The sequence below is a fragment of the Ictalurus furcatus genome, chromosome 9, assembly GCF_023375685.1.
Source record: "Ictalurus furcatus strain D&B chromosome 9, Billie_1.0, whole genome shotgun sequence".
Classification (NCBI taxonomy): Eukaryota; Metazoa; Chordata; class Actinopteri; order Siluriformes; family Ictaluridae; genus Ictalurus; species Ictalurus furcatus.
The window spans coordinates 28,290,710-28,313,671 of NC_071263.1; the positions used below are offsets into that span (position 1 = coordinate 28,290,710).

Sequence of the window (22,962 nt, forward strand, 5' to 3'; positions counted from 1 at the left end):
ATCCGGCTGTTAAGACAATCTGAGCTGTACAGTGTGGTCTGTTGAATAGATTTTTATTGCAAAACGGACCAAAAGCATCATTTGCAAATGGAAGCCGTAGTTTATCATAAGCTTGCTTCGGGGTCTTCATAGGTGCAGCTATTTGGATATTTTCCTCAGTTTCACAAGGAACGCTGGAAGAAAAAAAAAAAAAGAATGAAAAACATTAGGTTAGGTGATTTTGATTTGAACACTGAAGATTTTCTCATTTCAGCTGATGCTTTAAAAATAATTATTTGGTGTACACCTTCTAATGTAAAATGTACACAGAAAAACTTCCCAAAAGGGGGACTACGAATAAACATACAGACTAGAACTAGAAATTTCCACAGTAATCCATACGCTGCAGTGGATTACACAATATTAGAAACTTTCACAGTGGATTACTCTTCAGTAAAAACCTTTTGTAGTTTGAATTACACTGAATTGGAAACTTTCTCAGAGGACCATATCAGCTTGTCCATATGATCAACACTGGTTTAGAAACTTCTAGCATGGATCACTTCGCGTTGGAAACATCTGGAGTGGATCGCTTTGCATTGGAGACGTCTGCAGTGGATCCCATCACTCCCATCCCTGGGCGATGGGGTAGGGTGGCAAGATGGAAGCCTTTTTTAACCAAAAATAGAAAATGCATCCAATCTCCCAAAACCATGTGGAATAGTTTGTTACGGTCTGATGAGACCAAAGGTGAACTTTTTGGCCATAAAACTAAAAGATATTTTCTTCACACAAAAAAAAACAACACAGCACATCACCAAGATAGACCATCCCCATGGTGAAGCACGGTGGGGGCAGCATCGTACTTTCGGGCTGTTTTTCTTCAGCTGGATGGAACTGGGGCTTTAATCAGGGTGGAGCGAATCATGAAGAGCTCCGAATACCAGTCGATTTTGGAGCAACACCTTAAATCTTCTGCTAAAACACTTAAGACGAAGAGGAATCTCACCTTTCAGCATGACGACGACCCGAAACAAACCTCCAGATCGACAGAGGAACGGCTTCACCAAAACAAGTTCAAGGTTTTGGAGTCCAGACCTAAATCCAATCAAAGATCTGTGTGGTGACCTGAAGAGGGCTGTGTACAGGAGAAGCCCCGCCAGTCTGACAGAGTTAGAACACTTTTACAAGGAAGAATGGAAAAATATTGTACTGCTCAGTCAAGACGCTCCGAACGGATCGACTCTTACTTAAAAACGATTGAATGCTGTGAAAAAATCTAAAGGTGTTAGTTTAGGGGTGTGCATACTTATACAACCAGTAGACTTTTTTTTAGATCCACTCTATGGAACGTTTTGCAGTGGATCACATCACAGTGGAAACCTAAGAAACCGTGCAAGATCACACAGGATCACAGATCTCTGTAGTACACCATGCTGCATCATAACATTCTCTTGCAGCTCATCAGACTGGATCGGGTGGGGGTCGGGTGGGGGGGATGTGTTTACGGGTCATGGTGGAGCGACCAAAAACTCCTGCAGAAGATCAGCGTGGACGTGGAACTTCAGCACCAGACGATACCTGATCAAAATCTTTTGCAGCAGATCACTTTTTAAAGACCGGGTCACACCGGTCCAGAAACGTATACCGCAGATCACGCTTACCCGTGTGTCCGTTCTGTTCAGGATGTGGCCGAGCGATGTACGGGACGCTCCCGAAGGGGACGTGTGCTGGACTCTCGTGTCCTTCTAAAACACAAAAAGGAACATAATCGCTGTAAAACATCTGTTAGAATGATGTAAATAGCACTGGACGATTAACATTTCTGTTTATTAGTTCACATCTCTGCATGATGTAAACATTACTTACTTTTTTGTTTTTTTTGGTTCATATAATGATAAATTTGCAAAGCAACTCAAATACTTCACTTTCACTTCAAGCTTAAAGCATAAAGACGTTTAAAGATTCGCATGTTTTTGTTTCCTGTCTTTTTTTTTTTTTTTAATAGTTTTAGATAGAAGCATACTGTTAAAATATACAGTAAAAAAAAAAAAAAAAGTCACCTTCCGCGTCGTCGGTCGAGTCGTCATCCTCGCCCTCCGCGGTTTCTTCACCCGGAGGTTTTTTCCGCCGGTTGAAGGAGCCGTCTTTTTGGAGCGACGGCGCGAGCAGCCAATCCCTGTACTGCACCTCGACGACGCGTTCGCACACCAGAGGAAGCGTGGAGCAGCGCAGTCCTTCCATCAAGTCGATGATCTGCGTAACGCTGGCGTGCGTCACACAGGTGCGTGACGGATTAAAGGAGGGAAAAGTGTCCCGTGTTCAAACGTGTCGAGATCTACAGGATTTCAGTAAACAACAACGCTACAGGGGTGTATTGAAATTCAGATCCTGCCCAGGTTAGCCGTTACGATCTGATCGAACGCTTGTTCCCGTAGCTGAAGATTCCTTTTCTCCGGGAAATTATCGTGTCTAGAAAATATCGTGGTTTATTATTTATTTTTAACGAAGACGAAGCGTCTTCGTGACCTGAAAGACGAGACGAATGCTGCTTTGTATACGTGCTAACAACAAAAAGGATCATTTAAGATCCAAGTACCAAAAATAAAAAAAAAAAAACACCCTTTTAAGTAATACAAAAAGTAAGCAGCCATAAAAAAATAAATAAATAAAAGGACAACTTTAGTCCAAGTGCACAAACAGTAAAACAACAGGTTCAGAAGACTATACTGAATAATACAAGAGGAGCAAAATGTTTACTTATTAAAGGTGTGTGTGTGTGTGTGGCTTACTTGGCCTGATAGACGGCACACACACCTCCTGTATGGAGATGAGGTACGACTGTGGGTAAAGCCAGATGAGGGTTAATCATATCCAGAGCCACCTGAAACACACACACACACACACCAGTACAAACTGAAATCTGCCGCACTAGACAAATACCTCTGAGGTATTTTGCAGGTGTAACTCGTTCTGTAAAATACACGACAATGTTTTTAAAATCTTTATAAAAGTATTTTCTAATCGGTTGGTCGATCGGTTTCCTGTGACGGCGGCTCTGACAGGAAAAGCACAGGGTTAATATAAATGCGCTCCTTCTAATACGTTATCGTTTCTATAGCAACAACAGATTGTTTATTTATTTTTTTAAAAGTGTAATAGTTGATACGGTGACGTTTCCGTGTGGACGTTTATTTCACGTTTGTTCGAGGGGTCTCCAGCGTCAGCGCTCTGTCACAGTCGGAGGTGACGCTGTCAATTTCAGTGTTCTCGGTAACATGGCGCTCATTTTTCTGTCTTATTCATTTTAAGAGAGAGAATAAAGAGAGACCGGGGAGGGAGCGACTGTTTATCGCTGCTATAACTTGTTTAAAATATAGAACATAATATAAAAATGTAATCATTGGAAGCTTGTGGTGTAAGAGGAATAAAACACTTTTTGTGATGGAGAGGGTCGGGTTGATTATTTTCTCCTAACAGCATGACACGTGGTTTTCTTCCTAACTCGATAAACGTGCTAAGTTGCAGTGTTCGGACCCCTTACGGAATTGAAGCTCCGCCCAGCAAGCGAGGGGGCGGCGTTTATGAGATCTCCGAGGTGAAAGTGGACGTTTTCAGGCCACTCGTTTCCACTGCGCAGCCTCCAGGACGAACGCCAGCGCTCGTAATTTAACACGGCCCGTCTGTGGTGGTCCGCTCTTACTTCGACACTCAGCACGCTTCCACTAGAGCCCACTGAGGGGGGGGTGAACACACACACACACACACACACACACACACACACACACACAGAGAGAGCAGCAAGTCAGATGGCGTCCTTTAAGCAGGTTCCTAACGGGAGCAGAACTGACTGCCAGTTATCGAGACTGCTCGTCTACTGCCGTTAGTCTAAATCCTCGACCCCCGAGGTAGCGCACGCTTTCGTTTTATGAACTAAAAATGATGTGATTTCAAGTCGAAACCCTTTAGAAGTCTCCGATATTAGACGATACCTGTGAATCCGATACGATACGAGTCTGTGTAATTCAGGAGCCTCGGATTGATACGTGATTAACCGATGAGAACGTGAGGGAGGACTGATATCAATCGCGAATGATGACATAGAGAAGGACTATTTTAAAAGCATACGGTTAGCGTTAGTCCGAGTTCCAAATCCTCGGATCGTTACGGGAAATCATTCCTGCCTGCTGCCGTCAAACTTTATAACTCATCTGACCTTTATAACTCCTCACACACTCGTTAGATGAATTCATCTCTGCCTGTTAGACGTACGGTCAGGAACCGGACTTTAACTTACCTCTCATCTTTCGCACGCCACTTATATATAATATTTACAATCATATTTATATATCTGCTTCAGAATTTCTGCGTATACCATAGCTACATTACATTTAGATTATATTTATCTAAAGGGATCTATTCATCTACAGACGGGTCTGTCTCATGTCGTCTCTGCACCTTAGCTCCTTACTTCACATGGTGAAGTTTTTAACTGTGCAAAGCTTCCGCTATATTTGTATCCCTCCTTCTATATGCACTACCTCAGTGGTACTCATTGCATTCATTTGACATTGTACTGTGATCATACTGTATTGTGACTGTACTTAATGCACCTGGCTGCGAAGACACCTTCATTTCCCCACTTGAGATTAATAAAGTCATCCATCCATCCATCTATTTATCTCTCCAATCTATCCTAGCTATCTGTCATACCAAGGCTACACGTGTCTGACAGAGATAGCGTAAGGTTGAGAATCATTCTGGCATTTTGTGGGCCTGAATTAACCTCCATCGTGTGTAGATAAAAAGAAAAGAACCTGCTCGGGACAGGAAGAGACTCATGGCCCCGGATCCAGACCCCGACTCCAGCACGCAGTCTCCCTTGTTAACGTCCATCATCATCAGCATGGCATTGGCGTCCTGCAGAGAGACGAGGGGAAACGAGTCACGTGTCGAACCACTTTTTATTTTTTTTTGTAGATGTAGAGAATGCCATTGCTCTCGTAATGTCATTGAATCGAAATCGTTTCTCTTTTCAACATCTGAACTGTTCGTTAGTGCGAGTAGAGAAACGCGTACACGACTCCGACCGTGCGTATGAAGCACGAAAGGATACGTGTACGTGTTTTATAAAATGCAATGCAGTCGGTGACAGGGTTTTATTTGTTTATTTATTTATTTATTTAGTGGTCCCTGTTAGCAGTTTGAGAACCCCTGATCTAAAGTATGAATTCAGGCGCTTACGGTTTCATACTAGTGTCCAGAAGGTTGTAAGTTCACATCCCAGAACGACCAGAGAGCCGTGAAAGCCCGAGCTCTGTGTCTGAATATAAAGAAATCGGCGTGAGAGTGTATAAAGGCTTACTTTTGGGTAAGCAATAGCAGGCCCTCTTTTCATAAACAGCGTGAACTCTTCGAGACTGGGTCTGCGGATGAGCATAGGGATCCCCAGGCTGGTGCGTAAAACCGTCCCAGCGTGGCAGCCCTGGATGGCATCGTGAGCTATGAAACCACTGTTGCTCCCCAGCTTAGATCCTTTCTCCAACTGGAACATTTTCTGTAACTCCAGCCTTCGTTTACGGCGGTACTCAGCGAGGACGACTTCTCCGAAGCACATCAGACGCTCCCCAGGTAGAATGTGCGTCAAATCTTCTTTGCTTCCGTTTACAACACCATCTCCACTTTGTTCGTGAACATCTAGATCTTCGATGAGCTTCTTTGGAGTCTGTGTTTCCGTATCATCGTTCTCTTCCCTTGGTTTATTCCCTCTGAGTTCCCAGACCTCCTCACTTAACGATTCCTGGGGTAACATTTGACTCACCCTCTCTAAAGGTGACAAGGGTCGCCTCCCAAATCGAGAAGCTCCCTTTGAGAATGGAAAAAGCGCTGGACTAGATGGTACCGGTGCTCCAGAATCATCATTATCTCCTCCATCTGGACCAGTCCCAAACCGCTTGATCCAAGTGAATGAAGCGATTCTGAGATCACTCCGGTTGACCTTATGACTTAAACATGTGGCACACACTCGGGCCAGCCTTGGTGTCATTTTAATTGAGGGACCCAAATTGAAACACAACCCAAAGGCAAACATCAGCTAAGCTTCATAAGACTATCAAGGTTTCTACCAGTGATTAAATGTTTCTCATTCATTAATTGTACGTACATATAAAATGTACACGTAAATGTCAAACAATTCTAATCAAAGGGAACGCGCTTTGTCTTAAAGAAAAACCATCAATAAAATAGAAACGCAAACTCGAGAACCAGAAAGCGACTTTAAATGTAATGACACGTTAAATGCAATGCACTGAGAAAGCGATAGTAAACAAATCCAATCGCAGCGTGACTCTCACACAGCGGCGCCATTTTGGATTTGGTTACGTCATCAATAAGAGACGAACATGCTGCAGTACAATGAGCGACCACAAGATGCCGGCAAAAACCCGACGTGCTGTTTCAGTAAATACAAAGAGAAATAAAACGGAAATGTATATTTATATAAATATAAAAAAGGTCATACATCCAATACATTGTACGCATTTGTCACATTTGTACGGCTTATATGCTAGTGGGATATAAAATACTGCGTAATTTAATATCAATTAATTGAATGTTTAATCTTATTTCCAAAGCAGAAGATGGTATTTAGCCTTAAATGTATTTCTACATAATAAATACATACAAATATTATATTTCTACATATAAAATGTAGCCATAATAAGCAAACTATCTATCTAATAGTCATTATACGTGTGAAAAAATTCGAATTAAATATGATAAACTTGATATTTCCTTATTTTCCTTTAAACAGTTTTTGTTCACTAATATCTTCTACAGTAAAATCACAAGTTTCATATATTTGTATATATATATATATATATACGTTTTTGGACATAAACACAAGGATCTTAAATTATTATACAATAAAATGCAGCAGTAATTTTTAAAATAATATAGTGGATAACAAAAAATCTACACACCCCTGTTAAAATTGCAGGTCTTTGTTATATTAAAAAATTAAACCAACATAAATCATGTCAGATCTTTTCCCACCTTTAATGTGAAATACCAAGCGACAAAATTCAAGCAAAAAAACAAGTAGAAACATTTCAGGTGAACAAAAAAAAAAGAAAAAGGAAAAAATGACAGTAACTTGGTTACACAAGTGTGCACACCCTTTCACTAACACTTTGTTAAAGCAACTTCGAATATATTTACTAATTTTTTAAAAAAAAAATCCAGAAAGCTGGTACGCAAAATGATCTTTTGTTAGCTCATGAGAAGTTTTATTGTTTAGTTTTTTTTCCAAACACTAACTGGAACAGAAAAACAGTCTAGAATAGTACATAAGTATGCGATTTGAGACACAGTGCTAGTTTGGTAGATGTAGGTTGAGGTAGATGGACGGATTAGATTTGTCCATTTTTAATCGCTGAACTGCACAAGTGCAGTGTGTCAGGATAGTGAAAAAAGACCAAAAATAACACGTTCACTATTCACTTAAATTCATTTCCTATGTCCGAATGTTTCCTCCAGTAACATTTCAAAATACTAGCACACAACATAAGCCTTTGATTTTTTCTAATATTGATCTGTAAAATAGGTGAATAAAATAAAAGATTGTGCGTGTCTCGTGACCCCATTTACAATTCAAGCGATCCCTAGTTGGGGAACCCCTGACGCATTTCTTCATTAGCAAGCAAAAGGTTGCTGCTCATTCCAAAATAATTTAGTTTCTCATATGCAATCACAAGTTTTATGTCGCCTGGTCTTTTTCCCAGCTTTAACCGTCCGGTTTTTGTGCCCATTGTAGCCTCAGATTCCTGTTCTTGGCTGACAGGAGTTCTGAGATGCTTTTCTGCTCACCACGGTTGTACAGACTGGTTATTTGTGTTACCGTAGCCTTCCTGGATTTTTTAAGTAGATTTGTTGTCTCACAGCTTCAGGATCCCCAATTTGATCCTGAGCTCAGGTCACTGGAGTTTTGAACATTCCATGTGGATTTCCTCTGGGTTCTCCGGTTTCCTCCCACATCCCCAAAACATGCCAGTAGGTAGATTAGCTATGTTAAATGTACCCTAGGTGTGAATGAGTCTCATCCAGGGTGTATTCCCACCTCACGCAGAGTTTTCCCGGGATTATGACCCAGACCAGGATAAAGTGCTTACTGAAAGTGAGTGAAAATCCATCCATCTTCTATACCGCTTATCCGTCAGGGTCACGGGGAACCTGGAGTCTATCCCAGGGAGCATCGGGCACAAGGCGGGGTACACCCTGGACGGGGTACCAATACATCGCAGGGCACACAATCACATATACACTCACACACCCATTCATACACTACGGACACTTTGGACATGCCAATCAGACTACCATGCACGTCTTTGGACTGGGGGAGGAAACCGGCGTACCCGGAGGAAACCCCTGCAGCACGGGGAGAACATGCAAACTCACACACACACACACACACACACACACACACACACACACACACACACAAACAGTGCAGCGACAGGAACCGAACCCCCAACCCTGGAGGTGTGAGGAGAAAGTATCTAATTTTATTATTTTACTCATATAAGTTTAAAAAAAGAGAACATATTCGAGTTTTAATCCACACGTTAGGTTAACATTTTTTAATTTATAGCAGTATGTTCGCTCCAAAAACTGCATCAGAAGAAGGACGAGCCTGTGAGTATCCTTAACAATATGGAAAACAGACTTCCGGTCCGGAAGGCTCGTTCTTGTTTGTGTTTGGATGTGCCGCGTCTCTTATTTCATAAACACCCAACAGGCCACCGTAGATCCTGGGGGCGGAGTTTCCTAAACGTCAAATCCACCTAACCGTTATAGATTTAATCTTAAAGATAAAACAAAAACAAACAGAAAGACTAACCTTACCTTAAAGCACCTTTAATCAGAACATTTGCGTAAAAACAGAAATCAGTTTCCGAACACAAAGACTTTGAATACGTGATGATGACTTCCCGCGCATGCGCGCTGCTACCCTCAGTGCTAGCACGTGTTTACCCAACCACCCCTCCTCCTCCTGCTTCTCCTCTACCTCGCGTGCGCGACGCAGACGCACGCAAGTGATCCGAGAATGGCGGCCGACGGAGGCTGTGCTGCTGCTCCTTCTTCTTCAGCGCCGACGCTGCCGTGCTCCTTCTCGCCGAACTCGCGGCATTACCTCGCCGTGTGCGCGCAGGACGGGCGGCTACGGGTCTGGAACGCCGACTCGCGCGCGCTCCACCGCGAGTACGTGCCTTCCGCGCACCTCAGCGCCACTTGTACTTGCATCGCCTGGGGACCATGCCGAGCGACCAAGGTACGCGGCCGTATCCCAAACCGCGCCTCGCTCCCTAACTCGCGCGCACTTCAATCCGCCATGACACCTCTCTCCCAAGGCGCCTCGCGCACACTACCTAGCGTCCTAGAATTCAAATTGAGACGCGGCGTCATTTTTTTTTTAACCCCCTTCTCCACTAACCGAGACGGGCCTGCTAGACACAGCGTGCTAACTTTGCTAGCTTGGATTTCTATACGTGTACAACCTTTACGACAGCGTTTGATCCACTCCTGGCGTTTTAAAAAAACATTTTAAAATGAACTCGAGCGCACTCGAGACGTTATTCGGACACGTTTCATCCTGTCCGAGATCTTTTCTAGCTAGCTCGGTTAGCATGTTAGCTTCGAGCACCACGTAGTGAAACGCACATGTGTTTCTGGCGCACATGCTCACCTCAGAGACGGCCTCGGTTTATTATTTTAATCATCACTGCTTTTTACTGCTTAACTTTTGATCAGTTTAACCCTGGGTATTAGATTAGTGTTTGTTCCAGCAGCTTGGTGTTGGTTGTAAACTTGTTTTCGTGAATGAATTGTGATCAGAAGAACAGTTCCTTCAGAGCTCCTTTCACTTTATAGCATCTTCATCATGTTTTACTTTTAAACACTTATTTTTGCTTTAATACTGCTTTAACTTCATGATCAATCTAACCTCAGGCAATTTTTCTCATTTTCTAAATGCATAAATGTTGTGGGATTTTCTTCTTTTAAGATGGTGTAAATTACAAACTTTTTTTTCTTTCTTTCTTTGTTTTTTTTTTTTTTTTTTTAAATTTTTTTAAATTCAGGATACCATCAAGAGTCATTTTAGTAGTGTGTGTGTGTGTGGGAGAACTAACACCCCCCCCCCCCCCCCCAAAAAAAAAAAACAAAAACAACAACATACAGTAACAGGTTTAGTTTTAAGAACAATACCACAAATATGTATGATAACTTTCAGGCCGTGACTTGAAGTTTTTTTTATTATTATTATTTCTATCCTTTCCATGTGTAGATTTGAACACAATGTGCATCACATCAACATCCCTTCCTAAAACTTTAACAAATAAACACGTTTAATACACACTCGTTGTTTTGCTTTAATTTTTTCCGCCACATTCTAGAATAATAATAAAAGTCATCAGAACTCTGGAGGAACACACATGGAATTATGGGAATTATGTTGTGGTGATAAATCCAAAATAAATCAGAATAATTGAGTGTTTTATCATCTTCGAAGTAGACGTGCTTTTCACCTAGAATATTCCAGAAACTTTTTCTCGGCGTTTTCTCACCTGATGTCTTGAATTTCCCTGAGATGTTTTTTTAAACAGTATTAAAGGAGTTCACACCGACGCCGGACGCTTCTCGGAAAATATTTCCCTCCGAGTCGAACGTTTAAAGATGTATGTGTTTTTACATTGTTAGTTTTCTAATGAAAGAAAACTTATTTAATCACACACCTTCAGATCAAAACGACTTCAACACCATGAGAAACATTGCAGTCAAGTGTCCACAAACTTTTGAGCGTGTGTGTGGATCCACATCGCGGGCCCCGTTTTGAGAACTATCGAAGTAGTCGGTGGTCTTAACGATATATATCCTTCATACGTTTTATAATGAATGCTTTTTGCAGGTCTTTTCCTCCGCTCGTTGTGTTCCGTCTGAATGAACGGTCAGGATCCAGCAGGAACGTGTCGAGCGAAATCCAAACGCGGACCTCACGGAACATCACCCGAGAGGTGGAATTGCAGAGTGTTTGCTGTAAATGATAAACACGGAATTACGCCTCTGCCGCTTTGCTCTCGTGGGGTTTTCACGGCACTTTTCCGACACTCTGTACGTTTTGATGTCGTAATCGGTGTCCAGGGGTCTCGTGTGACGTCATCACGACGTGCGTTCAGCCGAGATTTGTAAAAGACGACGAGGCTCCCTGGTGTCTGCGGTGCATTGTGGGATATTTTTATTTTATCTTTTTTCGGGAGCGAACGTTCCAGCGGGATTGTGTGATTTGAGACGCAACTTAAAATGGCCGCCTCCCTGTTCAGCGCCCTGACTACTGAACTTTTCCCCCCCCACGTTCGGGGACGAATCCGAGGAAAACGAAGCCGCCGTATAACTCTCCCGTTTTTTTTCTACGTACCGCCACGTCACGTGTAAATCGAGCGCTTGGGAAATAACCAGATCGTGATACGGTTCATATGCGACGTGAGGAGAAAAGCTCGTAGCTGGAACAGTTACACAACGTGATGTCGCTAAAACACGACGTGCCGCAGGATTCAGATCAAATCCGACACACACAACCGTACGCAGTCTAGTGTGCAGCGAAAAGCCCTTTACGACTGTCTGGTGACACAAAACTTTAATTATGTAGGAACAGAAAAAGAAAACACGCATCAGAGACTCGACTGAAAGGTTTCTCACGATGTTAAAAACGCTTAAAGACGTCTACTTTGAGGATGCTAAAATACTCAATTATTCTCATTTATTTTGGATTTTTTAAATCACAACATAATTCCCATAGTTCCATGTGTGTTACTCCGGAGTTCTGATGACTTTATTATTCTAAAATGTAGAAAAAAATAAAAATCAAGTATGAGTGTGTCTAAACTTTTGACGGGATGTGTATCTCAGTAACGTGTGTGTTTCTAGGAGGGGCCTCAGAGGAAGAAGAGGAAGTCGGAGGCGGGTCCGGCGTCGGCTCAGCAGTCGGATCTGTTGGCTCTGGGTACGGCAGCCGGTACCGTCCTCATCTACAGCACGGTGAAGGGAGATCTCCACTGTACTCTGGTACGACCCGGCTAAAGATCCGCTGCTTTTTTTATTAAAAGTTGACGCGCTCTGTTAACTGACGCCGCGAATCACTGTCTTAAACCCAGTAACCCCAATATTTCACTCTCTGTTCAGTTTGTTGAAGCGTCTGTGTGGTGGTTCTCTTCTCTTTTTTTCCCTCCTCATTTGGATTTGCGTCAACTGTCTGTCTCTCTCACTCTGTGTGTCTCTCTCACTCTGTGTGTCTCTCTCACTCTGTGTGTCTCTCTCACTCTGTGTGTCTCTCTCACTCTGTGTCTGTCTGTCTGTCTCTTACTCTGTGTCTGTCTGTCTCTCACTCTGTGTCTGTCTGTCTCTCACTCTGTGTCTGTCTGTCTCTCACTCTGTGTCTGTCTGTCTCTCACTCTGTGTCTGTCTGTTTCTCTCACTCTGTGTCTGTCTGTCTCTCTCACTCTGCGTCTGTCTCTCACTCTGCGTCTGTCTCTCACTCTGCGTCTGTCTCTCACTCTGCGTCTGTCTCTCACTCTGTCTGTCTGTCTCTCACTCTGTCTGTCTGTCTCTCACTCTGTCTGTCTGTCTCTCACTCTGTCTGTCTGTCTCTCACTCTGTCTGTCTGTCTCACTCTGTCTGTCTGTCTGTCTCTCACTCTGTGTCTGTCTCTCTCACTCTGTGTCTGTCTCTCTCACTCTGTGTCTGTCTGTCTCTCTTTCTCACTGTCTCTCTCTCACTCTGTGTCTGTCTGTCTCTCTCTCACTCTGTCTGTCTCTCTCTCTCAGGACGGAGTGCATAACGGAAGTGTGAACAGCGTCCAGTGGCACCCTAAAGAATCTGTCCTGTACAGCGGCTCAGACGATACACACATCGCCGAGTGGGACCTGAAGACGGGAAAAACACTCTGGTGAGGGGCAGCTGATACTGATATAAAATAAAGATGCGTAATATTTGTACGCGTTAATAAACTTTTTTAATTATTTTTTTTAATGTGAAATATTTGGGGCCGATATTCATTCACCATAAATCCGATGTTAGTTTGCGGTGTGAAAATTTACACCAACGCGACTCACGACGCGCGTTAACCCAACGTAACGTTTAACAGTACAACATTGTTTTATTTATTTTGTCAGCAGTTCTATTCGGACCGACCTTCTGGTCTGATTTGAAGAAACGTATTCCCGGTAAAACGACGGGTGGTTTTTGTCTTTTGGGCGGTTTTTTGAGAGCGGGAGGGAGAAAAGGAGATGAAGGTGTGGAATTGTTGCTGTAACGTAAGCGAGAACAGGAACGGACTTCTCTCTCGCACGTTCCACGACGTTAAATCTAACTACACACTGTTCAAACGCGCGGCGTGTCGTTCGCTAATCGGTGAAACGTTGAGAGAATGGAAAAAATCAATGATTAGATCAGTGAATATTGATTCTGATGTGTGAACCTGTGTGTGTGTGTGTGTGTGTGTGTGTGTGTTTTATTGACGTTTTATTTCTGTAAAGTAAATGGAAAGCGGATAGAGCGGCGGTAACGAGTCTGTGTGTGAGTCCTGACGGGAAACTCCTGCTCACCGCCGGAATGACCATCAAAATGTGGGACCTGGAGACCAAGGAGGTGTACAGGGTGAGTCTCTCTCTCTCTCTCTCTCTCTCTCTCTCTCTCTCTCTCTCTCTCTCTCTCTCTGCATTACACTGTACACTTGAGAACGCTCGTTACTGCTATTAAGTGTATTATTTGCACACTGAGATGGAAATCTAGGCTGCTTTTCCTGTCTGGAGTTAACGTAAGATCGAGGACTTGCACGTTTTTGTTTCGTCACACTTCCGCGACACTGAATTCCGGATGCTGATCGGTCAGAGGTTTTAGTTTTCTGCAAATCACAAACGTCGACGCGCTCGCTGTCGTTTCCATGGTAACGACGGGTTCATCGGGGTAACGATCTTCAAAGGGCGCTCGTTGATTGTAATTTTATTTTATCACATTTTTTTTGCGTGAGGAAGGAGTCTCCAGTGTCGGCGCTTTAGCAGTCAGACGTACGGCTGTAACTTTGAAGTTTTCCGACACGGGAAAGTCTTCAGGGCCGAGGAGTTTACGCCGTGTGCTAAGCGAAGATGATTTTTCTTTTCTGTTTTTTTTATTAACCTTTAGGGATCCTTAGAGAGTTTAAATAAAACGTGGACGCACGGTGCGCTTCATACGAGCTCATTTTAATAAACCTGACTTGTACATTTCTTACCGTGTGACCCTTACAGAAGTTCACAGGTCACTCGACCACGGTAACGACCCTGTGCTTCGCCACGACCCGACCTCCGGACAGCGACGGCCTCTACTTCCTGTCCGGGGCGGCTCACGACAGACTGCTCAGTGTGTGGTACGCCGAGACTTTTTTTTTTTTTTTCCTTTTCTTTTTTTTGAACACATTATTCGCAACATACGATGCTAAAATAACGCGTCTCGGTGGTAACGGTTCAATCTAAAATGAAACGTTTGGGTTTGACAGGCAGGTACGCTCTGACGGCAAAGACAAGAACTCGGTGGTATCGTTCACGCTGACGGACGAACCCCAACACATCGACCTGCAGATCTCCAACAGGAAAGACGAGGTGAGAACCCGGAACACTCTGGGTTTCGTTCTCTTCTGCGGATTTCTCTTCGACGGCGCTAAACGTTTGAAACTCGTTTTTATTTTTTCCCCCAGGCGGTGCGGTTAGCGGTGGTGTGTAAGGACGGGCAGCTGCATCTCTTCGAGCACTTTCTCAACGGGTGAGTGTGTAACCAGTGCGTGTGAGCTCGCGACTACTTCCTCTGTCTCGTCGACGACGTTAAAGGTGATGAAGTAAATAAACCGGACAGCAAAAACATTAACGAGTTACGTTGCCAGCGTGGTATTTCTTATTCTTCAGCGTATGTCCGCTATTATTGCTAAGACTGGAGTGTTTTATTGTTCCCATTGCAGAAGTTAGAAAAAAAATAGAGTGGGTGTGTACGCATAGGACTGAAGGCCATCTGTGCTGCAAGGTGCTCGTTAGAGAACAAGCACCAGCGTTCAAGGACGTGTGTGTGTGTGTGTGTGTTAAAAGACTTTCTTTATACTCTTATCACATAGCAGAGAGATGAGCAACAAAGAGTCTTAAGTTTTGAACGTTTATAAAAGAATGTATCAAGATGGAGTCCGTCAGATGCTCTGCAGACATCTCGGCTCCGTTGCTTCGGTAATAAACTCCTATTATTTATTTATTTTCCTGGCATCAACATCCTGGGACTCCTGAGAATTTTTGCTGAAGCGGACCACGTGTAATTTTGCGTGGTTTATGACTAGTTCCTCCGTCTTTTCCGACAACGTTAAAGGAAAGAAACGGACATCAAAGTCGTTTAGTTATGTTTGAGCGAGGAAGACACTTGTTTTCTGTGCTGTTGGTTTAGTTTAACGCGTGTAATGTGTTTTGTGCTCCAGGCAAAAAATAATAATAGTAATAAAAGTGAGAACCGGCCCACGAAAACATTAGCGGTCGCCCGATGGATCTGTTTTGCCGGTTAATCGGACCGAAAACTGATCGCTGGAGCTATCGGTTATCGGCAAAAAATCCACACCGATAGTTTTTCCCGGTTGTGTTCATTGCTGAAAACGGTCCGCTGTCGTTATACGGCACGAGAGCGGCCTCTAGAGGCGAAATAAAAACCATCACTGACTAATTATTTTTTCTTCTTGTGTTATTTGAAGTGTTTTTTATTCATTTCGGACGTCTGATTTTATTCGTTATTCGGAGCGTTACTTTTTAGTTCCGTTTGGATGTATGTGTTTTATTTAGTTTAATATTTATTAACAGTTAATATATTTTAATATTTGCGTATTTATTTCATTTAAAAAAAATACGGGACAAATTTATGATACAGTCAGTACTGTTTATTTTTGTAATAAAGTTCAGCGATACTTCACTTTGTGCATCATGTTAAAAACTGTCAGTTGATTTAATCGGTTATCGGCAGGTACGTACTTGGTTATCGGTAAAATACACTATGGGTCGACCTCTAGTATACCTTTTAATTCTTGCGGTTAAAGCGGTCTCGCTCTGGTTGTTGTCCCCCGCAGGCCGTGTAAGAAGCCCCTGTCCCCAGTGTGTTCGGTGCAGGTGTCGAGCGGCAGCTCTGGTGAAGGTACCACCCCGATGCCCGTCTCCCTGCTGGCTGCCGCTCTGTGTTCAGACAGACAGAGCGTCATGCTGGCGTACGGAAGCCACCTACAACCCGTCATGGAGAAAACGGTAAGCACCTAATCCGCCGTACTCTGAACTGCAAGTCTGACTACATCCACCTTGCCCGAGTTCTCTGACGTAAACTCGCCTGACGTCACCGCGATATGAAGACATGAGACACGTACATGAGTATTCACAGCCTTTGCTCAACACTTTGTTGAAGCACCTTTGGCACCAATTACAGCCTCAGGTCTTTTTGAGTGTGATGCTACAAGCTTGGCACACCTATTTTTGGGCAGTTTCTCCCATTCTTCTTTGCAGGACCTCTCAAGCTCCATCAGGTTGGATGGGGAGCGTCGGTGCACGGCCATTTTCAGATCTCTGTAGAGACGTTCAATGGGGTTCAAGTCTGGGCTCTGGCTGGGACACTCAAGGACATTCACAGAGTTGTCCTGTAGACACTCCTTCGTTATCTTGGCTGTGTGTTTATGGTCGTTGTCCTGTTGGAAGATGAACCTTCGCCCCAGTCTGAGGTCCAGAGTGCTCTGGAGCAGGTTTTCATCAAAGATGTCTCTGTACATTGCTGCATTCATCTTTTCCTCGATCATGACTCGTCTCATAGTTCCTGCCGCTGAAAAACATCCCCACAGCATGATGCTGCCACCACCATGCTTCACTGTAGGGATGGTATTCTCCAGGTGATGACTGGTGCCTGGTTTCCTCCAGACATGACGCTTGCCATTCAGGCCAAAGAGTTCAATTTTTGTTCAGTCTTTGGTCTGAGAGTCTTTCAGGTGCCTTTTGGCAAACTCCAGATGGGCTGTCATGTGCCTTTTACTGAGGAGTGGCTTCTGTCTGGCCACTCTACCATACAGGTCTGATTGATGGAGTTCTGCAGAGATGGTTGTTCTTCTGGAAGGTTCTCCTCTCTCCACAGAGACACGCTGGAGCTCTGTCAGAGTGACCATCGGGTTTTTGGTCACCTCCCTGACTAAGACCCTTCTCCCCCGGTCGCTCAGTTTGGCCGGGCGGCCAGCTCTAGGAAGAGTCCTGCTGGTTCCAAACTTCTTCCTTTTACGGATGATGGAGGCCACTGCGCTCATTGGGACCTTCAATGCTGCAGAAATGTTTCTGTACCTCGATACAATCCTGTCTCGGAGGTCTACAGACAATTCCTTGGACTTCATGGCTTGGCTTGTGCTCTGACGTGCATTGTTAACTGTGGGACCTTATATAGACAGGTGTGTGCCTTTCCAAATCATGTCCAATCAACTGAATTTACCACAGGTGGACTCCAATCGAGTTGTAGTAACATCTCAAGGATGATCAGTGGAAACAGGATGCACCTGAGCTCAATTTTGAGTGTCATGGCAAAGGCTGTGAATACTGATGTACATGTGCTTTTTTTTTTTGTTTTTTTATTTTTAAGAAATTTGCAAAGATTTCAAACAAACTTCTTTCACGTTGTCATTATTGCGAGCTACACGTTGTTGGGTGTTACGGGAACTGGCAGATTGACGTGTATGCTAACTGTGTTTTCCAGTCCATCAACACGTCAGAGAGGCACGTGTGTCTGATCCGAGACGTGCACACGATGCTGTCGCTTTCAGTCGACGCTGCAGTCACGAAGGTAAGAAAAGTTTTCACGTTTTTGTGCCGGGGGCAGGGGGGGGGGGAGTACTAAAATTAGCCAAATTGCGATTTTTTTTTTATTTTTTTATTTTTATTTTTTTAATGCTTTTAAAAAAATACCATCCTGTATTTGAATAACACTCACAGGCTTTGAAACGTCTTGCTATACCCCTCCCTACCCCCCAATCTCCGTTTCCAGGTGAAGACGCCCATCGTGAACGAAAAGAAGAGCAAAGTTTTAATACCGGGACTTCCTGGGCATCAAGCGCCAATCAAAGCCACTCCCAGCCAATCAGAAAAGAGGAAGAAAGGAACCGTTCCTACGGAGGTACGTGTGAGAAACGTACATGAACTTGGGCTCGTGCTTTTGCAACCTGAAGTCGTGTTGTTTTAAAATCCGAATAAATTTGCATCTATTATTAGAAATGACCTTTAAAACCACCGGATTATTCCGATGATGTATTTTAAAAAGGTGTGTAATTTTATCATTTAAAAAATATATATTTATTAAAAATAATTAAGGATCATGTTTTTGGTTTTTTCGTTGTTATTATTATTATTATTATTTATTGTGTATAATGTCACCTGAAGAGAATATTAAGAGTACACTTAGAGGGTAAGGAAGTTGTTCAGGGGCCGGAATTGACCGTTGATGGACTCTGCGTAGATGTCGATAGAGGAGCGGTTGGAGCAGATCGAGCTGAGCGCGTCACGTGGTAAGGGACAGAGCAAAGGCGCTTCGGATTCGCTCCAGACGGACGGCTTCGCCGTGCTGCTCGTTCAGGGCCTCGAGAGCAAAGACGAGAAGATCCTCAACGTGAGTCGCCGTCCGTTTATAAATCCGTCACATCACAGACATTCAGCGTGTTTCAAAAATAAAAAAAATAAAGTGAAATATTTCAGTGTGGTCGTGTCTCATCCTTTATTTTTTAAATATTTTTTTTAAATGTCTGTTCTCAGAAAATCTTTCAATCGAGGAAGGAAGCCATGATTAAGAACACGGTGGCGCGGTTGCCTCTTTCGGCTGTCCTGCCTCTCGTGGAGGAAGTGAGTGACGCGTCCGTCCTCAAGACACACTTTCCCTTTTGGTTTTTATTTTTGTTTGGTTTTTTTCCCCCCCCGTAAATAACATTTCTGCGTTTGTGTTGTAGCTGACGAGAAGGCTGCATGGAAACCCGTTCACGTAAGTAAACGCCGTTTTCAGTCAAACGTGCTTCGTTAGAGTTCATTCTTTCACTGGTTGGCCGAGCTGTTCGTTATTAAAGTGAATATCGTTAATAATAATAACTAATAAGAGCTTGTGCTGATTGTCAATCATACGATGTACCATGATGTATGACTTCCTATTTGTCTTAGTTTTAAAAGGTTCTGTTTCCAGAGTTATGTACAAAATGAAAGGAAATGTAAATAACGGCGGGGACTGCGTAATGAATATTGTGTTAACGACGCACACTGCTAGACTGTCGTCATCGTCGTTTCCCGTAAAGGAATGTGAATTGATTTTATTTTACAGGGCGATTCTGATCATGCAGTGGCTGAAGGCCGTGCTGACGCAGCACACGGCGTACTTGTCATCGGTAAGCGCGCGCCTCTGCTTGTGTGTGTGTGTGTGTTGGCGTACGAGACGTCTCGTCTGCTTATTTTTCCACTAAACGTTTTATTTTCAGCTCCCAGACATGGTGTCTCAGCTGGGGCCGCTCTACCACATGATCGAGAGCCGGGTGAAGCTGTACCAGCAGCTGATGAGACTCCACGGCAAGCTCTACCTGCTCATGATGCAGGTACGTCTCCATGCTTTCACACGCGTCTACGATGAGGTCCAGGACGTCGTAAAGTTTAGTTAGAAGGGAAATCCTTCACGTGATCATTTCCTGCTATTTTCTTTTTTTTATATATATATATATATATATATATCTATTAGTTCTGAAAACTAGTTTTTCCTGAACGGAGGTAACTGACGTTTCTCTTTCGTGTGTCTACCTTTACATTTATTAACCTGATGTCCTAGGGGTGTAACGATACACTCCGAGCACGATTAGATTTCGATCACGATAATTCTGACTGAAAAGACGGCGCTTTTTTTTTTTTTTTTTCCCTCCCTCCAGTTTTATAGACCGTGCAAAATCTGTGCGTTTTTTGGTCTGTATAAAACGAAATAAATTTACGCAAGGTTCGAATATAACCTAAATAAAACGTTTCCGTTTCATTCTGGTCAAATATGCCCATGTTTTCTTAGCGTAGAGACGAAGCCCTTGATTTCGGCTGTCGTGTTTGGGGGGGGGGTTTCCCCGGGTTTCCAGCAACATTCCGACATGTTTTCCCCAAACTTATAAAGTGTGTGTTGTGAAATATATTTGTGAGTGGAGTTAATTCTTCTCAAAGTCGAAATCCTTCCCATAACCTTTTCTTCCACTAGGTGGCGACAAGCAACTGTTCCAACACAGTAACCGAGCTGAGCCGCACCGCCAATCTGGTGTACGAGGAAGGTCAGTCACAGTGCCTCTTTAAAATGTTATTCATTAAAGCTGTATAAAAGAGCGTTTAAGTCAGTTTAATTTACGCCGATTTGGGCCGCCGCCTGTCCGTATTGTTTCTTTCTAATTCATGAACGTGCTTTATGTAACCCGCTGATTTGAGTCACGTTTACGGTTAAAGAATTCAGAGCATTAAGAATTAATTTCGAGTGCTTCATTTGGGAACCAAGCCTAATATTTCACGCTTGTTGTGGCGTTTTCGCAGAGTCCTCGGACGAAGAGGCAGACTCTGGAGACGAGGGACGCCCTGAAGAAGACTCCGATGTAAGTGCTCTGAGGTTTTTGATACTTTTTGGGCGTTGATTCAAGCCCTTCCGTGCACATGCGATCTCGCGTGGCTGTGCCGATATATATATATACCGTGCCCTTTCATAACTATTGGCACCCTTTGTGTAGAAGAAAGACGTTTCTCTTGTTGTTTAAGTTGAAAATTTGACTTGTGTTTTATTTTGTACAGCTGTTTTTGCTCATTATTTTTATTAGGAAGGGTGCCAATAATTCTGGCGGATACTGCTAAGCACAGAATAGACAATTCTGTTTTGAGAAAATGGTTTTAGAATTGCGTTGCGGTTCCGCTCGTGTTAGTGGGGTTTTATAAAAGAAAACGGATGTTTAGATGACAAACTGATGTGGATCTTAGGGAACAAACTTCTCAGATAGTGAAGTGGGCGGAGCTAGATGCTGTGTTCATGCTCGCGTCAGGTCTAAAAAGAGTGGACGAAAGCAGCGAGCTAAACACTTCTGTCGAGTTTTTATATTTTCACTGCTACCGTTTGAGAGCGAGTTTGATCTGCCTCGAATGACTGAAACCATTTCAAGTGTAAACGTCTGCTTGTGGCACCCGGTAACATGTCTGTGCGCTTCCTGTAACAGAGCTGGGAGGAGGAAGAGGAGGACGACAAGGAGGAAGGGATGGACGTAGCGGAGGACAAAGAAAACCATGCGGACGAGAGCGACGAAGGCGGGAAGGACGAGTCCAAAGCAAACGGCGATTCAGACTTGGACGCTGAGAGCGAAGAGGAATGAAACGATCAACGGAATTAAAAAAAATTTGCTTGGAAAGTTTATATATTATACGTTTATTTTTATTTTTTTTCATGTTTTCATTTTATTGTAAAAACAAAAACAAAACAAAAAAACCACAAATGGCCGGTTTTATAGAGTTCCTACGTGTCATGGACTGAAAGCGGTCGAGTCCAAGGATGGCCACCAGGGCGGCGACATTCACGGACTCGGAAGTGTGAACGCGGCAGGAATGTTCGCCCCGCAGCTATTTTACTCGCTCTTCCTTTGACCCTTGACCCCAGAGTGGCTCATTTATTCATCCTTCTGTTTTGTTTTTGTTGTTCTTATGGTCATGTGGTAGCAGTGTACCACAACTTTAGGATTTATGGTCCAGGCTTTGCTGGTGTATTGCTTAATTATACAAACCATTATACAGAATCTCACAGTTTTAAAGTTGCATTTCTAAAAATACGTACCAAGATGAGGAATGTACTTTTCACGTTCCTCCTTTTTTGCTACGATACAGATATCAGAGTGAATAGCAATGCTGATACCATGCTGAAATCCTTCTGTTGACTTTCCTGTGAGCTTCTGCTGCTGAGTTGCACAAAAAAAACCCCAAAACTTCATGACGTGACGAGGACAATTTGTGTCCAGTGTATCACGTTTAGGCATAAAATACAAAATTGGAAATGACGTCAAATCTGTTATCAGACTGATGTGTCCCTATCTTACAGGGAGTTTATTATTTTGTTCTTTTCTTTAGGGGAAATTTTGGTGGTTTGCTTAGGGATTGTCTATCCGTAAATCAAGTTTGATCAAGAATGGGACAAAGCAGGATGTTCGAATCTGTTCCCGAGCAAGTACATTTGAGCTAAATTGGGTTTAACCGCAAACTTCCACCCCAGAAACTTCTGCTACTGTGACCTTCTGTCTCGCTGCATTTTTAAGTGCGTAACGTTGCAGCACAGACTGACGACTGACCCCGTCCCCCAGCTTTTTCAAGTTCTGTCCATGAATATAGCCTTTGTTTCCCAAAACCACTCCTCATTTCTTTATTTTAATGTTTTGTTTTTGTTTTTTTGCCCCCACCCCCACCTTTTGTCCCCATCAGCCTTGAAGTGTTGTTTAATTGTGTCCACTTCCTCTAATGACGGTTTGCGAGTGGAGGTCGACATGAATGTTGCTCAATTCGGTGAATAATAAAAGTCTCTGCGACCCGTGTTCAGAAAACTTGGTTGCTTAGAGAGAGGGGGGAAAAAATAAATAACCCGATTTGTCAGCTGTAACCTTTTTTCAATGCAAGCAGTATATATGGACAACTGTTGTACAGTTGAAATGAAATAAATTCCTTTTTGTTCTCAGAACTCTTTCGTTTGTGGTTTTACTTGATTCATTTGAATCGAAGTCGTGCTCGAAAGCTTTGACTTTTCCGTTCAAGCGTTTAAGAAAAATTTGGTGTGGTCCTCTATAGCGCACCCTTTCGCTTATTAACAACTGATTTGTTACTAAATTGAAACTACATCTGCACAATG

At 43.3% G+C, this 22,962-nt stretch overlaps 2 protein-coding genes across 2 annotated transcripts; one reads left to right on the forward strand and one right to left on the reverse strand.

Moving 5' to 3' along the window:
* Nucleotides 1-37: 37 nt before the first annotated feature.
* trmt61b (tRNA methyltransferase 61B) lies at nucleotides 38-6,503 on the reverse strand. The gene is made up of 7 exons (XM_053633493.1): nucleotides 5,345-6,503; nucleotides 4,797-4,899; nucleotides 3,524-3,714; nucleotides 2,772-2,863; nucleotides 2,043-2,245; nucleotides 1,644-1,727; nucleotides 38-173 (listed from the first exon to the last, which is right to left on the reverse strand). The coding sequence occupies exons 1-7, from the start codon at nucleotides 6,068-6,070 to the stop codon at nucleotides 139-141; spliced, it is 1,434 nt and encodes a 477-aa protein (XP_053489468.1). The 5' UTR covers nucleotides 6,071-6,503; the 3' UTR covers nucleotides 38-138.
* A 2,538-nt stretch (nucleotides 6,504-9,041) lies between these two features.
* On the forward strand, nucleotides 9,042-22,794 carry wdr43 (WD repeat domain 43). Its single transcript, XM_053632894.1, has 18 exons — nucleotides 9,042-9,307; nucleotides 11,959-12,096; nucleotides 12,855-12,976; nucleotides 13,566-13,686; nucleotides 14,316-14,434; nucleotides 14,564-14,666; nucleotides 14,762-14,826; nucleotides 16,154-16,325; nucleotides 17,800-17,886; nucleotides 18,088-18,216; nucleotides 18,556-18,705; nucleotides 18,849-18,935; nucleotides 19,040-19,071; nucleotides 19,402-19,465; nucleotides 19,556-19,669; nucleotides 20,305-20,374; nucleotides 20,628-20,686; nucleotides 21,296-22,794. The coding sequence occupies exons 1-18, from the start codon at nucleotides 9,083-9,085 to the stop codon at nucleotides 21,446-21,448; spliced, it is 2,010 nt and encodes a 669-aa protein (XP_053488869.1). The 5' UTR covers nucleotides 9,042-9,082; the 3' UTR covers nucleotides 21,449-22,794.
* Nucleotides 22,795-22,962: the final 168 nt, after the last annotated feature.